Source organism: Polyodon spathula, chromosome 28, assembly GCF_017654505.1.
Source record: "Polyodon spathula isolate WHYD16114869_AA chromosome 28, ASM1765450v1, whole genome shotgun sequence".
NCBI classification, from domain to species: Eukaryota; Metazoa; Chordata; class Actinopteri; order Acipenseriformes; family Polyodontidae; genus Polyodon; species Polyodon spathula.
This window is the reverse complement of record NC_054561.1, coordinates 4842460-4855628: the sequence shown is the minus strand read 5'-3', so window position 1 is coordinate 4855628 and position 13169 is coordinate 4842460. Positions and strand designations below refer to the sequence as shown.

Here is a 13169-nt window from a genome sequence, read left to right as displayed (position 1 = left end):
CAAACCTAGACTGGGAGTAGAGTCCCTTTACTCACAACTTTAGCTGGGTCACTTAATCAAAGCAATGTGTGTAGGCTGAATTCTGACAGCCTGCTTTCCTAATTGCAGCTCTTTTCATTTTGTTATTCTGATTATAGAACAGTCTATTTCAGATCATTCCAGGTGGCAGATGAACGTGAATATGTGGAGATAGATATACATGTGTATAACCCATACAAATAAGCAAAGAGTACAATAACCTCAAGAAACCCTTCTGAGTTAAATAATGAAAAAGTTTGAATACAGCGTCCCTCTGGTCTGGAACACCAGGTTTGAATAATATGTAAGAGAGGTGAACGGAACCTGTATCAACGCTGCTTTAAGGTGTCAGCGTTTTACAATTAGCGTTTTATTATTTTTAGACCTATCCATATATCAGAAATCAAGTAGATTAAATAAGCTCAACGTTTATTTAAAAGATAAAATGCAATCGCAGCAAACAAATAAAGGGTACCGGTGGCCTTACACAAATCATTTTTTGCAAACAGATGCACTTCTGTTTCAAAACCTCGTGTCTTATTCACTGTCAAGTGGCTGCAATAGCACAGTGAGACAAGCTAATTGTGGACCAAACCATTCAAAATGGAGGGGGACAGGGAGTGTTACACATAGGATTAATAATAATAATAATAATAATAATGATGATGACAGCATTTTAATCGTGTGTATTAGTGTATGAAACTGGTTATGAAAATGTTTCTTTTTATTTATGCATTTATCTTTTAAATGGCTTGCATATACTTTTGCTTTACAACATTACCTGATTGTCTGAATCTGTAATAAATTGGTACACTTTTTTAGCCCTTTCAAATACAGTAACTACTGTAGAGTAATAAACTGCATTTCTGTTGCGTGGGGAAATGGGAACGGTGGTGGGGCTGTAGATAATGGCGACCCCCTCACTGCACCACTGCTAGGTATGATGCAAATGTGTGTTTCAACTGGTTGCTTCCCCCCCAATTCAATTTAAAATGGTTCTAGCTCAAGAGCACACACTCAAAGTACATTTAACGAAAGGACTGTGTTATTATTTTTAGGAGTCCGAAGCTGGCCTGTAACTCCATCGTTCCCACCATGAATGCTGTGTTTCTGGATGAGAATCTACCTGACGGGACTCTCCTTCAGCCCGGTACTAAATTTATCAAGCACTGGACAATGAAGAACACTGGCAATGTGAACTGGACGACTGAAACAAAGGTACTACTTTGGAATTAATCTTTTTTTATAGTAGTGATGCAACTTTGCATAAATACTTGTTATGCCAACTTACTACATATATTGTAGGACAAGTCCTGGTTCTGTGCTTTGCTTCTAATGTCTACTTGTTCCCAGTATTCTGCAACATTTTGAACTAGCGGCAAACTATTCAGTGAGGCATCTGTTATCACTTTGTTAATCCGCCCCATAAAACAGGGAAAAAATACAGATGCCTCCACCCCCTTAGAATATTAAAAACATCAGGATGGAAGTTCTGGAATTGTCTTGGTAATTATCTTCCCAATATTATTACATTGCAGCTGAAATTTATGTGGGGTAATCTGGCCCTGGCCTCCAGTGAAAAGAAGGAAGTATCAGTGCCATATCTTCACCCCGGGCAGGTAGGGGTGGTGTCTGTGGAGTTTGTAGCCTCGCCCATGGAAGGCACCTACACTTCGCATTGGCGTCTAGCCCACAAGGGGGAGCAGTTTGGGCCTAGAGTGTGGTGCAGCATTGTGGTGGATCCCCTGCCAGTCCTGGAGTGTCCTGAGGGGGGTGCAAACACTCTCTTCAGCTCCGCCAATGTGGCCAAATCTCCTAACAACAAACAGGAGGCAAGTGCTATCACTAAAAGGTTTACTTATATATTCTATATAAGTTCTCCGACGCCAACAGAAAGAAAAGAAAAAATACAGTAAAATTATGCCTTATTGGTTAATAACTTCTGGGTAAAAAGTTTCAAATGCAGCTGTCTGTGAGTAGCTGACGGTAGACAGTTAAGAAATTTAGAGGTCACAGCTATTCCCAGTAAAGAACTGCAAATCCGGCCTCTTGTAGTGACACCACGGTTTTTGAAAATGTGCCCTGCCACTAGATTACTAACAGCATTTCATATGCTGCAGAATTGAGATGGATGACCCAACCTTTTGTTTATATCTGACGAGGCGAGAACAGGATTTTAATTAGAATTTCAAGCTTGGTTTTCTTCTAACTAATTTCTTGCAATGTGAAAAAAACAAACATGAATACATTGTGTAGATGTGTGCTGTGACCTTGCTCATTCCTGGCTTTTTCATGGGACAGCTATGCAGAAAATGAACACATTTTAATTACAGTTAATTAACCATGCAACAAAACTGTCTGGTTTAATGAAGTGTCTGGAGAAGCTGGCGTCTGATCCAATTAGAATCAACATCTCTCAACATTTAACTGTGACAGTGCGGGTTTGTGTTGCTTTCTTACACGTGGTCAGTGGAATAATATGATGTAGCTGATTTTGAAGTGAATTTGTTTTTTAACTTTTTTAGGAGACCAAATTTTGTGTCAATGTGGAGAAAGAAATTGCTTCAGAAAAGGAGGAGAGGCACTGTTCTTCAGCAGTGGCTCCTATGCATGTAGTAACAAAGTTTGAGTCCTTGGACCATGAGAGGGAGTATTATATCCCTTCGGTGGATCTGCTAACAGCTCAGGTAATGCTGTAATGCATCTCATTTGACAAAAATAACCTGTAGGTAAAATACTGTAGGTGTGAGACTAAAAACATCCCCATTCATAACACTCAATACGGTATAAGGTCAATAGGGTGCATGTGACGGGCGTTTAAAATGTTCTGGAAGGCTATACATAGTTCCAGTAAATCTGATCTAATATATATTACCAGCACTTTGTAGAGACCATATTGTCCTGTATGAAAGATTGAACGTGTATTTGCTTTTTAATGGTATGTTTTTTATGTTTTTTCAGAGCATTTGAAGCAGTAAAACTGGCAACGCCTCTTGCACACATTTTTCATTTAACAACTGATACTTTTTAGATAATAAAAAAGTTTCTATGGAGTCAACACTTTAGAGGCTTGGATACAGAAGCACCTGTTACCCAAGCACCAACTTATATGTCCTGCCAAAGTCTGTTAGATCAGCTGACTTGCCCGGCATGACTGTAATTGACACAGAGGGACATATGATTTACACAATCATGTGCGTGCCAGTGTATCTGTTTTTATTTTTTATTGCAGCGTAATAACAGGAAAGTATTACAGAACTCTACATTGTGAAGCTTTAATACTCAATACTACCTTCAGCAAACTCTGCTACATCCTTTATGTTTTACGCTGAGAGTAATGCAGCTGCATTATGGGAAATCTTGATATTGGTGTTGAAGAGGTTCTATTTTTTTCTGCTTTTTGTTTCAGGACCTGCTGTCTTTTGAACTGCTGGATATTAACATTGTGCAGGAGTTGGAGCGAGTACCACATAACACACCTGTCGGTAAGCTCAGCACACCCAGAACTGAAGAAATGACTGGTTTGTTTTTTTTGGTCTTGATAAATTAGTTTAGTGGAATTTTATAAAGCTAGATTGTTTAGATTTCTAATGATGGCAGTATTTGTGTGTGTGTGTGTGTGTGTGTGTGTGTGTGTGTGTGTGTGTGTGTGTTATATATATATATATATATATATATATATATATATATATATATATATATATATATATATATATATATATAAAGTATATGTATGATAATTCATTGACCGAGGAGGAGCCCTGGAGGATAGCAACTACATTTTTCCCATTATGTAAAAAAGAATACCTGCAAATGCACTTAAAGAATTAAAGAATTATACTCATTTTCCAAAATTCGTGTACCTATGTTGTTGCTGTTGTTGTAGACATGACACCCTGCATGTCCCCCGTGCACCATGAAGGACCCCTTTTGGAGAAACCAGGACTGGGCGAGATTGAGGAGGAGACTGAGGGAACTGGATTCAAGACACTTCTTGGTAAGTTTGTTAATAAAAATAGATTAAATAGATATTTATTGCGCTTGTAACAACGCAGGCTGGTTAATAACGTGCAGCTTCACCAGAACATTAATTCTTGGCATCTTGTGGATTATAATAGCTAGGGATTCTTGAGGGATGTTGTTCATTGATTGCTGCTTATTTTTATTTGTGGAGATTGCTTTGCATTTAACGTTTTTCAGATCTATTTGTGATCCAACAGCAAATTTAAATATAGCCACATATACAAAGTAGTGTACCTTGTTAGTACCAAAGTCTAATAAACAGTGCATGTGAATATCCTCAGTGTATTTCTGTATTTAAAAAAAAAAAAAAAAAAAAAAAAAACAAGATGGTACAATTGAGCATTATGTTAACGTTATTTTTTTTTGGCAGAATGTGGAAGACTGGTTAATGCTTAACTATCACCATCTTATCAGATTTGAATGTGAACCGTTTCAGACAGTTTTCTTATACTAAAGATGCTGGTTATATTGAGCCACAAATCATGTTAATAATTGCTATATAGCATTTCAAAACAAATTCACAATTTTGTAGATGTAGATAATTCATACAGGATAAAGCATGTGCCATAAACCATGTTTTTGTATTTGGCCTTTTTATTTCTTTGTACAATTTTTCTTTAAAACACACTGTAAAACTCCAGTTTTAGAGTTAATTGGTATTTGTTCTGTTTGGTGAAGTATTACTGGAAGAAAGAAAAACTCACAATTTGTTTTAAATGTAATATTTTTTGTAAATTAATGAATACGTGGTAGGCAAAGGGTTGACTACTTCGTAAGTTCGAGACATTTCAAATCAGAATTCTAAGGCAAAACTAAGTCAGGTCGACAAATGTTTCGGCCAGTGCACTATTGAGTATATACCGTAGAGGTACAAGCCTAAAAGTTTGTCTTCTTGACTTAGTTTCTTATAGTTTTACCTTTTTAAATGGTTGAATTAATTGGGAGCCACTGAATTGTAATGGACCTGTTGTTAACAGATGTTACACTGGGGAAGAAAAATGCGGAGAGCCCACATACCCTGGAGGAGGGTGAAGACGACATCAGCGGGACCCAGTTTGTTTGTGAGACAGTAATCCGCTCCCTTACATTAGAAGAGGCTCCTGATCACAAACCACCGAGGTGGAGCAGACCTGGATCTCCAAAGAGTGAGTGGAGAACCTCAATTACACCTTGCTTTCCCAATTTTAGTTTGGCAATGTGTTCCCTGTGTTCAATAGACAAATCCTACTACTTATTGCATAGCACAACCTAATAGTCACATGCCGAGAAATTATTAAATGTTATTATTGCAATTTGGCTATACAAGTGTAAAGGATGTGCAATTTAGTTTGACATATCTATAAAAGGAACAGAGGTGGTTGGTGGTATTTTTTATCAGATTTTGTGCATTTCCCAGTCTCTTTGCAGGGACAGCAAGAAGTCTTTTTTTCGAGTGACAGAAACGGAGATGAAACCAGTGGAAAAACAAGCCTGCCGTCTACAGATCTGGAAAGAAAGAAACCTGACAAGCAGTCGCAGCCAGGTATGTGAAACTAAATTCAAGATTCTGGTTCTTGAGCCACAAACCATTACTTGCTTAATAACCTGTTTTAAATCCTCTCTGTCATTTTCTGTTGTTTTTGTTTAGACCATAATTTGCCATGCTTACTAACTATCTCAGAATAATTGCTTCTAACTCTCCAAGGATGATTCTGGGGGAAGTTTATTAACACTGGGCTGTTCAAAGGCGAAGCATTGTGCAACACTGAAATGCTTCCCCACAACCAGGCTTCAGTGCAGTTTCATAAAATATTTTTGCAGCATGATAAATTATAATCTAAACTAACACAACAATGAAGAAGCATAAAGAACACCCAACAGGTTACTAAAATATTTGGGAAATATATTAACTGTAAGAAAAAAGGTAGATGACAAATATCAAACACTTTAAGCAAAGCAGCCAGAGGACACTAAAATGGAAGAGACAGACAGGGTAGAAGACACTTTGGTGAGGGTCTAGAATAGGTTACCTAGCCACGTTGTTGATGCTGAGTCATCGGGATCCTATATGACCCAACTTACCAGTTTTGGGATCAATCAATTACTAGAAACTGAACAAGCCTATGACCTCTTGTTCATAAATTTTCCTATCTGCCTTTAACCTACTGCACCTCCTAACTGATCTGCCTCTCCCTTTTTCCATTCAGAGGACAGTGTGGAGTCAGACTTTGAGAGTTTCTCTGTGCACCAGGTCCTTGATAGGGATGATGAGGGGCAGAAGCAGCAGGATGATGAAAAAGATGAGGTCCAGAGTCAGGGCTCATCCACAGAGGATTACATCATCATCCTGCCAGACTGCTTTGACACCAGCCGGCCCCTGGGGGAGTCAATGTACAGCTCAGCTCTGTCTCAGCCTGAGAAGGACGCTGGCATAGAGACTGACTCGGAGCCAGAGGAGCTGGAGCCCGAGGGAGAAGAGCTGGCATCCAGGCACAGCGTCAATGACATGCTATGCACCTCCCAAACACTGGACGCTGTGCCATTGACACCAGAGGTGGTGTCCTCCCCAACACCACCTCAAACACAAAGGTATATACTGGCAGTTCAATCACTTAGGGGGCATCCAGCAGCTATCGGGGGCTGTGAAACCAGCAGTACATGTTTTAATTTCAAAATCTTTTTTGTGAGCTACAATATCCTTGCTCTTAGCCAGTGATATGTGCTTTCCATTCACTTTTCTGAACAACGTATTTTAGGAAGGATCCTAATAACTGTTGAACAATACTTCAAAGTACTGGCAGGAAAAATGGACTTCAGATTAAAAACAAAGCATGGTTTTTGACAGGGCAGCTAAGTGGTGACGTCAGGCCAGATGCAGGAACAAAACACAGAGGCAAGGTACGGTGGTGCAAAAGGCACTGCGGCACCGTTTATTTTTAAACAAAAAAAATAAAATGTTTAAAGAAAAACACTGCTTACAAGCCAAAAATAAAATAGGTAAATGAAAACTCTCAATAGCCTTCACAGACACTTTATATTTGAGTTTCTTTTTTGCTTTTCTCGCTCCTGTTTCCATACACTGCATACTCCCACCCGGAACAGGGAAAACGGCAGGGTTTTTATGTTGGTGACCATCTCTCAATTAGCAACAATTAATCAGTTAATTAAATTGGAAGATGGCCACCTTGTACACAAGTTTCTGTGTGGATGAGGCTTCCCCATCCATGCTGCCAAACAAAACAAAAACACATACTGTATTTATACATAACTAAGTAATACAAAACACAAACACAAAATAATAAGCTGCACAGTGGCGGAGGGGTACCCCGTTTTAAAAGACGCAATACAAAATAACAACAAAGCAATACATTTAATGGCAGGGCTTTTGCCCTGTCCCCTTTTCATGTATAGGGCTCATGGCCCTGTTATTCTGAAGAAAGAAAAAAAAAATACAGGTAAGAAACGCCATGGTTATTATCCATTAAATATGCCCCTTAGTAGGGGTTTCATCCCAGTTTCTTTACCATTGCTTCAACCCACAGCTAATTTCTTTCAACAGTTACAGAAGAGTAAGAAGCATAGAGATACTATTCTGGTAAAAGAGGATTCAAAACTATAATTTGTTTCACAAACTCAAATATTTGATGTATTAACGCTCCTTTTATGTTAAGGTGCACTGGTTATTGGAGAACTCATGATGATTTCTGCTTTTTGGTCACAATTAGTTTCTTGTGATAAATGATAAACTTACAAGCATTTGACATGTTTTTTTTCCATATGGGGATAAACTCTAAACACCAACTTTGTGCTGTTTTTAGATATGGTTGGGAACCACTGCACTGAGCCCTGAGATCCACACTAACAGTTTTGTTTTTCAGAGAAGACAACCGTTCTCAGAATCAAGTTCCAGATGAGACAGAGCATGCAGTAGGAGAAATGCCTAGAAGTGAAGTTCATCAACCATGTGAGAATAGTATTGAAGGTATGTCGTACTGACAGAAATCATTTCAATGTGTAACAATATCTATTACAGTAAATAATTTTTTTTGTAACTACTATACTAAATTTGTTTCTTAAAGGAAAGAGACTAATTTTTTTTTTTTATATATTTCAAATATAGCAGTATAGATACACTTTTTTTATGCTAAAGACATATTACTAAGTTTACTTTTAATTTACAAGTAGTGTTCAGTGGGACAGTTTAGGATAATTTTGGGATAGAGATAACATTTAGTCTAGTTTCTCTTATAGCTGTCCATATTCATTATTACAGTAAAAGTTGAATAAAAAGGTGAAGTTCTGAGACATTCTTCTTCAGATGGAGAACATCTGCAAATAAATAGGACGTGTAACCTCTTATAATAGATGTGCTCGAAACCCTTGCGGTGTCTTGCGGTTTAATTATAGAATAGGGGGTCCGTGGCTCCAGGTTATGTATGGTGTATATACATGAAATACGAAGACAGCTACTTGAATTCCGATTTTATTTATACTGGAAGTAGAGATATACTTCAACCGCAGTGTGTAATTTGTGCACAAGTACTGTCCAATGAATGTTTGAAACCCTCCAATTTAGAGCCATTTAATTACCAAGCATGAAATATATAAACAAACAATATTCATTTTTTGAGCAAAAGGCTAAGGAACTGCTTGGTACTAAAGCCGAAATGAAATCCACAAGTACCATGGAATAAAAGCTTGTAATGTTATTGGATGTATTTATTCAGCAGAAATCAGCTGGACTAATTGCACTGGGGTCTGCACTGATGGAGCCGCAGCAATGACCGGAAAGCATTCTGGTGTTCTGCAAAAGATAAAAGCCGTTGCACCTAGTGCTATTTGGACACTTTGCTTTTACACTGAGAGGTGCTTACTGGGAAATATATATATTTAATCACAATGTGATTAAATAAATAGCCAAGGTACAGTACAGGGGTAATCGCTCAGTAAAAAGGTGCAAACACATGATTGATTTTGATTGGTGGATTAGTAAGAGTGATTCCTACAGTAATAAACAGTGGGTTTGTTATTTAAGTCTATGTGAATGGCATATAAGATCCAAGCAGCTGAGTTTGCCCAAATTATACAGCGCGCTTAACACAGTATAAACGATGCCTTTGTTATTGAAATCAATGGGAATGGAAAACGGCAAACACTATTTGTCCGTGTGACAGAAAGACAATGATTCTTGGTGGTAAATCTACCTCACGACCTGTGAGGGCGCTAAGCAACGGGAACAGAGTACTCTGGACTACTTGGCCTGACACTTCTTTCCGAGGGTTAAAAGGAAGTCGGTCATGTAGAAAAGAGATGGAGCTTCGGTACACTAACACTGTGGCAGCCGCGGATTGGAGGAGCAGCTGCAATCGTTTACCAAGGGGACATGAGTGATAAATAGAGGTTGAAGCAATTTCCATGCAAAGCTTTAAAAAAAAAAATACAAAACAAACATTAAATGTATAGTAACTTGCAACTGATGGCTTCTTTCTTAACTCTTTCTTAAAGTCTTCTGCCTCCTTAGTTCTGCTTTCTTAATATCTCTGTCATGGTACTTTGTGCTCTTTCTTGATATTGCCAACAGTCGATAAGCAGCTCGGTTATATTCTTTCGGCTATTTTAAACAAACAGCCGGTAAGCATTATGTTTATGAAGCTTGCTTTGTTTAATTTAAATGCATTTAAAAGCTACAACAACATGCTGCCAATATCTGCAACCGTGCGCTCCATCATATAAACACATTGCACAAAAAAAAAAGCGTAAAACTGAAAGCTTTCTCAACTGGTGTATTGAAACGTCACCCACGCACAGAGGCTGTCCCTCTCAGAGGGGAACACACCAAAAGGCTGATTGCTATAACGCTTGCTTTCTGTTTCCATCGCGGAAGCTGCATTTGCTGCCAAAGCCATTACTCTTGTAGCCTACTTTTAATATGTGTGTGTTTATATAGAGAGGCTGTTAATTGATCAGGGTGGTTATGTGACAGTCAGATATGCAACGTCCTCGTTCAGTTAAACTCTTGGAAAACTGTTGATTGTGAAACAAGTTCACTTAAACTACATTGAGACGATAGCTGTGTTTTAATTTAATAATGTTAAAAAAAGGCAGCTCCTTATTTAATTTGTATTTAATTCAATCATAATTAAATTTAATCATAATTAAGATGAAACTATATGCAAAACAGTTTATAACATTTTTGCAACGAGTCATTAAGATTTTATATCCAGGAAAAGCAATTTAACATGAACTCGCTTTTTGTGTTCGGTTTGAATTAAAAATAAGGAGTTGCCCTTTTTTTTATATATATACATTGTCAGTGAAACAGAATCAAAGTCTCATTCAAGTTACGGGAGAAAGAACAAAAGTGATTTTGTTCCTAGGAATGCACCATAATCCAAGTTTTTGGGAAACGTACAGTGCCTACAGAAAGTCTACACCCCCTTGAACATTTTTCACATTTTGTTGTATCAGTGCCTCAGAGTTTCATGCATTTAAATGAGGATTTTTTTCCACTTATCTACACACCACACTCCACACTGTTAAGGGGAAAAAAGTTATATATTAAAAATACAAAACTGAAAGATCATAATTGGATAAGTCTCCACCCCCCTGAGTTAGTACTTGGTGGAAGCACCTTTTGGCAGCAATTACAGCTGTGAGTGTGTTGGGATAGGTCTCTACCAACTTTGCACACCTAGATTTGGCAATATTTGACCATTCTTTACAAAACTGTAAAAGCTCTGTCAAGTTCCTTGGGGAGCATTGATGGACAGCAATCTTCAAGTCATGCCACAAATTTTCGATTGGATTCAGGTCACGGCTCTGACTGGGCCACTCAAGGACATTTACCTTTTTGTTCCTTAGCCACTCCAGTTTAGTTTTGGCTGTGTGCTTTGGGTTGTTTTCATGCTAAAAGCTGAAACTGGGACGGAAGTTCACCTTTCTGGCAGAGGGCAGCACGTTTTCCTCAAGGACTTTTCTATACTTTGCTCCATTCATTTTACCTTCTATCCTGACAAGTGTCCCTGCCGATGGGAAACATCCCCATAACATGATGCTGCCACCACCATGCTTCACAGTAAGGAATGGTGTTCTTTGGGTGATGTGCTATGTTGGGTTTGTGACAAACACAACGCTTTGAATTTAGGCCAAAAAGTTCAGTTTGGTTTCGTCAGACACAAAACTTTTTGCCACATGGATACAGAATCTCCTGAGTGTTTTTTTGCATACTTCAAATGGGATTCAATGTGGTCTTTCTCGAGTAATGCCACCTTACCATACAGGGTAATCTTCCTTCTTGCCACCCTTCCCTACAGGCCAGATTTGTGGAGTGCTTGGGATATTGTTGTCACATGCACACTTTGACCAGTCTTGGCCATAAAAGCCTGTAGCTCTTGCAAAGTAGATAAATGAAAAAAAAATATATATATTTTAATACATTTTAATTCCAGGCTATAAGGCAACAAAAGGTCAACATTTTTTAAAGGGGGGTGTACTTTCTATAGGCACTGTACACAATTTACTGCTAGCCCCCTCCCCCCGCAGCAGAAATGTCAAAATACAGAACCATTACTTTACCTTTACAAGAAAGGAGAGCTTGATCTTTGCCATAACCCACTATTTATTTTATGACGTTTCAACCTGTGTCACCCTATCTGAGAGTAGGGTTCCCAACAGGCTCCAGAATCTCAGGACACTTTAAGGAAAGTCAGAATTTGTAACTCACCTCTCTAAACCTCAATGTATTCAGTAAAGTGAACAACACACGCCTGCCTGCGAGGATCGTTTCCATCAGTCAGACCTATACAGCAGCTGATTGGCTTTCTGAGTGTGATTTTTTTTTTTTAATATATGTAGCTTTTAAGTTCGGGGGAATAAAAGCAATGAATAGAGAACAATGGGTAATGGGGAAATCTGCAACTTTCAGCATTAGATGAGCCAATCAAATTGTGTGACTTTGTGTGTGTGTGTAAATATATATATATATAAGATGAAACTGTATATATTTATACAATGTGTGTGATAGATAAACCCTATTGTAACTGCTGAAACTACTATAAGAGAATGGAAACAATCTGGTAAGCTAACCAGGTCTGTTTTTTTAGTGGACATAATAACGGTAAACTATGGAAGTGTACTATGGAAGTGTTCTTTTGGGTTGATTGATTGTGGTTTAGGGACACTGTAGCTTTTAAAGTGGGTCACCATCTCACTTTACAGTCTAAAGGGAGATGCTAATTTGTTTATACTTTCTGTTGTAGTGTCCAGGTCTGTGCAGCATCAGTCAGTGGAACCCTCTGCGGTTATGAATTTAAGACAAGAGTGTAATCAAGATAACAGGTACTACCCTTTTTATTATTATTCTCCTCCCCACTCCAGATTACATCAACATACCACCATAATCAACACCGTTTAAAAAATGTGTTGTGTTCAGTGTCATGATAGGAAAAACACGTGCGATAAAGCAAAGTGGTTTTCAGAATCGAAGCAGTAGCTGTGGTTGAGAATTTGAGACTTCTGCTTTCAGCACAGCTGTCTGATTATTCATGTTCTAACAGTCATGTTTTGTCTTGAGCTAAAAAATACAATGCAAAATGAAACGCTTATATCTTTGGAGCAATTTTTTTTAATATTGACTTGAACGTTTAACAGTTACACTTTTAAGGTCTTTAATAATATGAATCATGTAAAACATTGATTTCAGACTGATTTGTCAGTTTTTAACTTTCACAGCTTTGAACAGCATGTACTTTTAATGTGTGATGCAAGTTTGTTCTAATTTAAGTTTGCTTTTCCGATGTAAGCTTGTGTTCAATTGAAGCATCTTTTCTGTGTTTCCAGGCACCATGGAGGTATAGCAGGGGAGCTGGTGAAAGGAGCACTGTCTGTAGCTGCCTCTGCCTACAAGGCACTCTTCACTGGCCAGCCAGTACAGCCACAGGTGAGATTTTCTGCTGCACTTCGCAACCTACATAACTAGGGATGGGACGGTATAAAATTTGCATGGCATGATAACCGTTAAAAAAAAAAAAAAAAAAAAAAAAAAAAAAATACTGTGGTAACCTTAATATCATGGTATACAGTACAGCATGCAAGTTCTAAAATAAAGGCTTAAATTAAGAAAGACTAATGTAAATCACTTAAATTACTGT

The 13169-nt window shown here is 38.1% G+C and overlaps 1 protein-coding gene across 1 annotated transcript in view; it reads left to right on the top strand.

Annotated features, from left to right (window-relative positions):
- The window catches only part of nbr1b (NBR1 autophagy cargo receptor b), a 30139-nt gene that overhangs the window by 12006 nt on the left and 4964 nt on the right, over positions 1–13169 (top strand). The window contains exons 10-20 of the mRNA XM_041231629.1: positions 1077–1236; positions 1557–1850; positions 2544–2705; positions 3428–3503; positions 3905–4015; positions 5019–5186; positions 5438–5563; positions 6228–6609; positions 7899–8002; positions 12279–12357; positions 12859–12958. Coding sequence (XP_041087563.1) covers positions 1077–1236; positions 1557–1850; positions 2544–2705; positions 3428–3503; positions 3905–4015; positions 5019–5186; positions 5438–5563; positions 6228–6609; positions 7899–8002; positions 12279–12357; positions 12859–12958 — 1762 coding nt within the window. The remainder of the gene's footprint in view (positions 1–1076; positions 1237–1556; positions 1851–2543; positions 2706–3427; positions 3504–3904; positions 4016–5018; positions 5187–5437; positions 5564–6227; positions 6610–7898; positions 8003–12278; positions 12358–12858; positions 12959–13169) is intronic.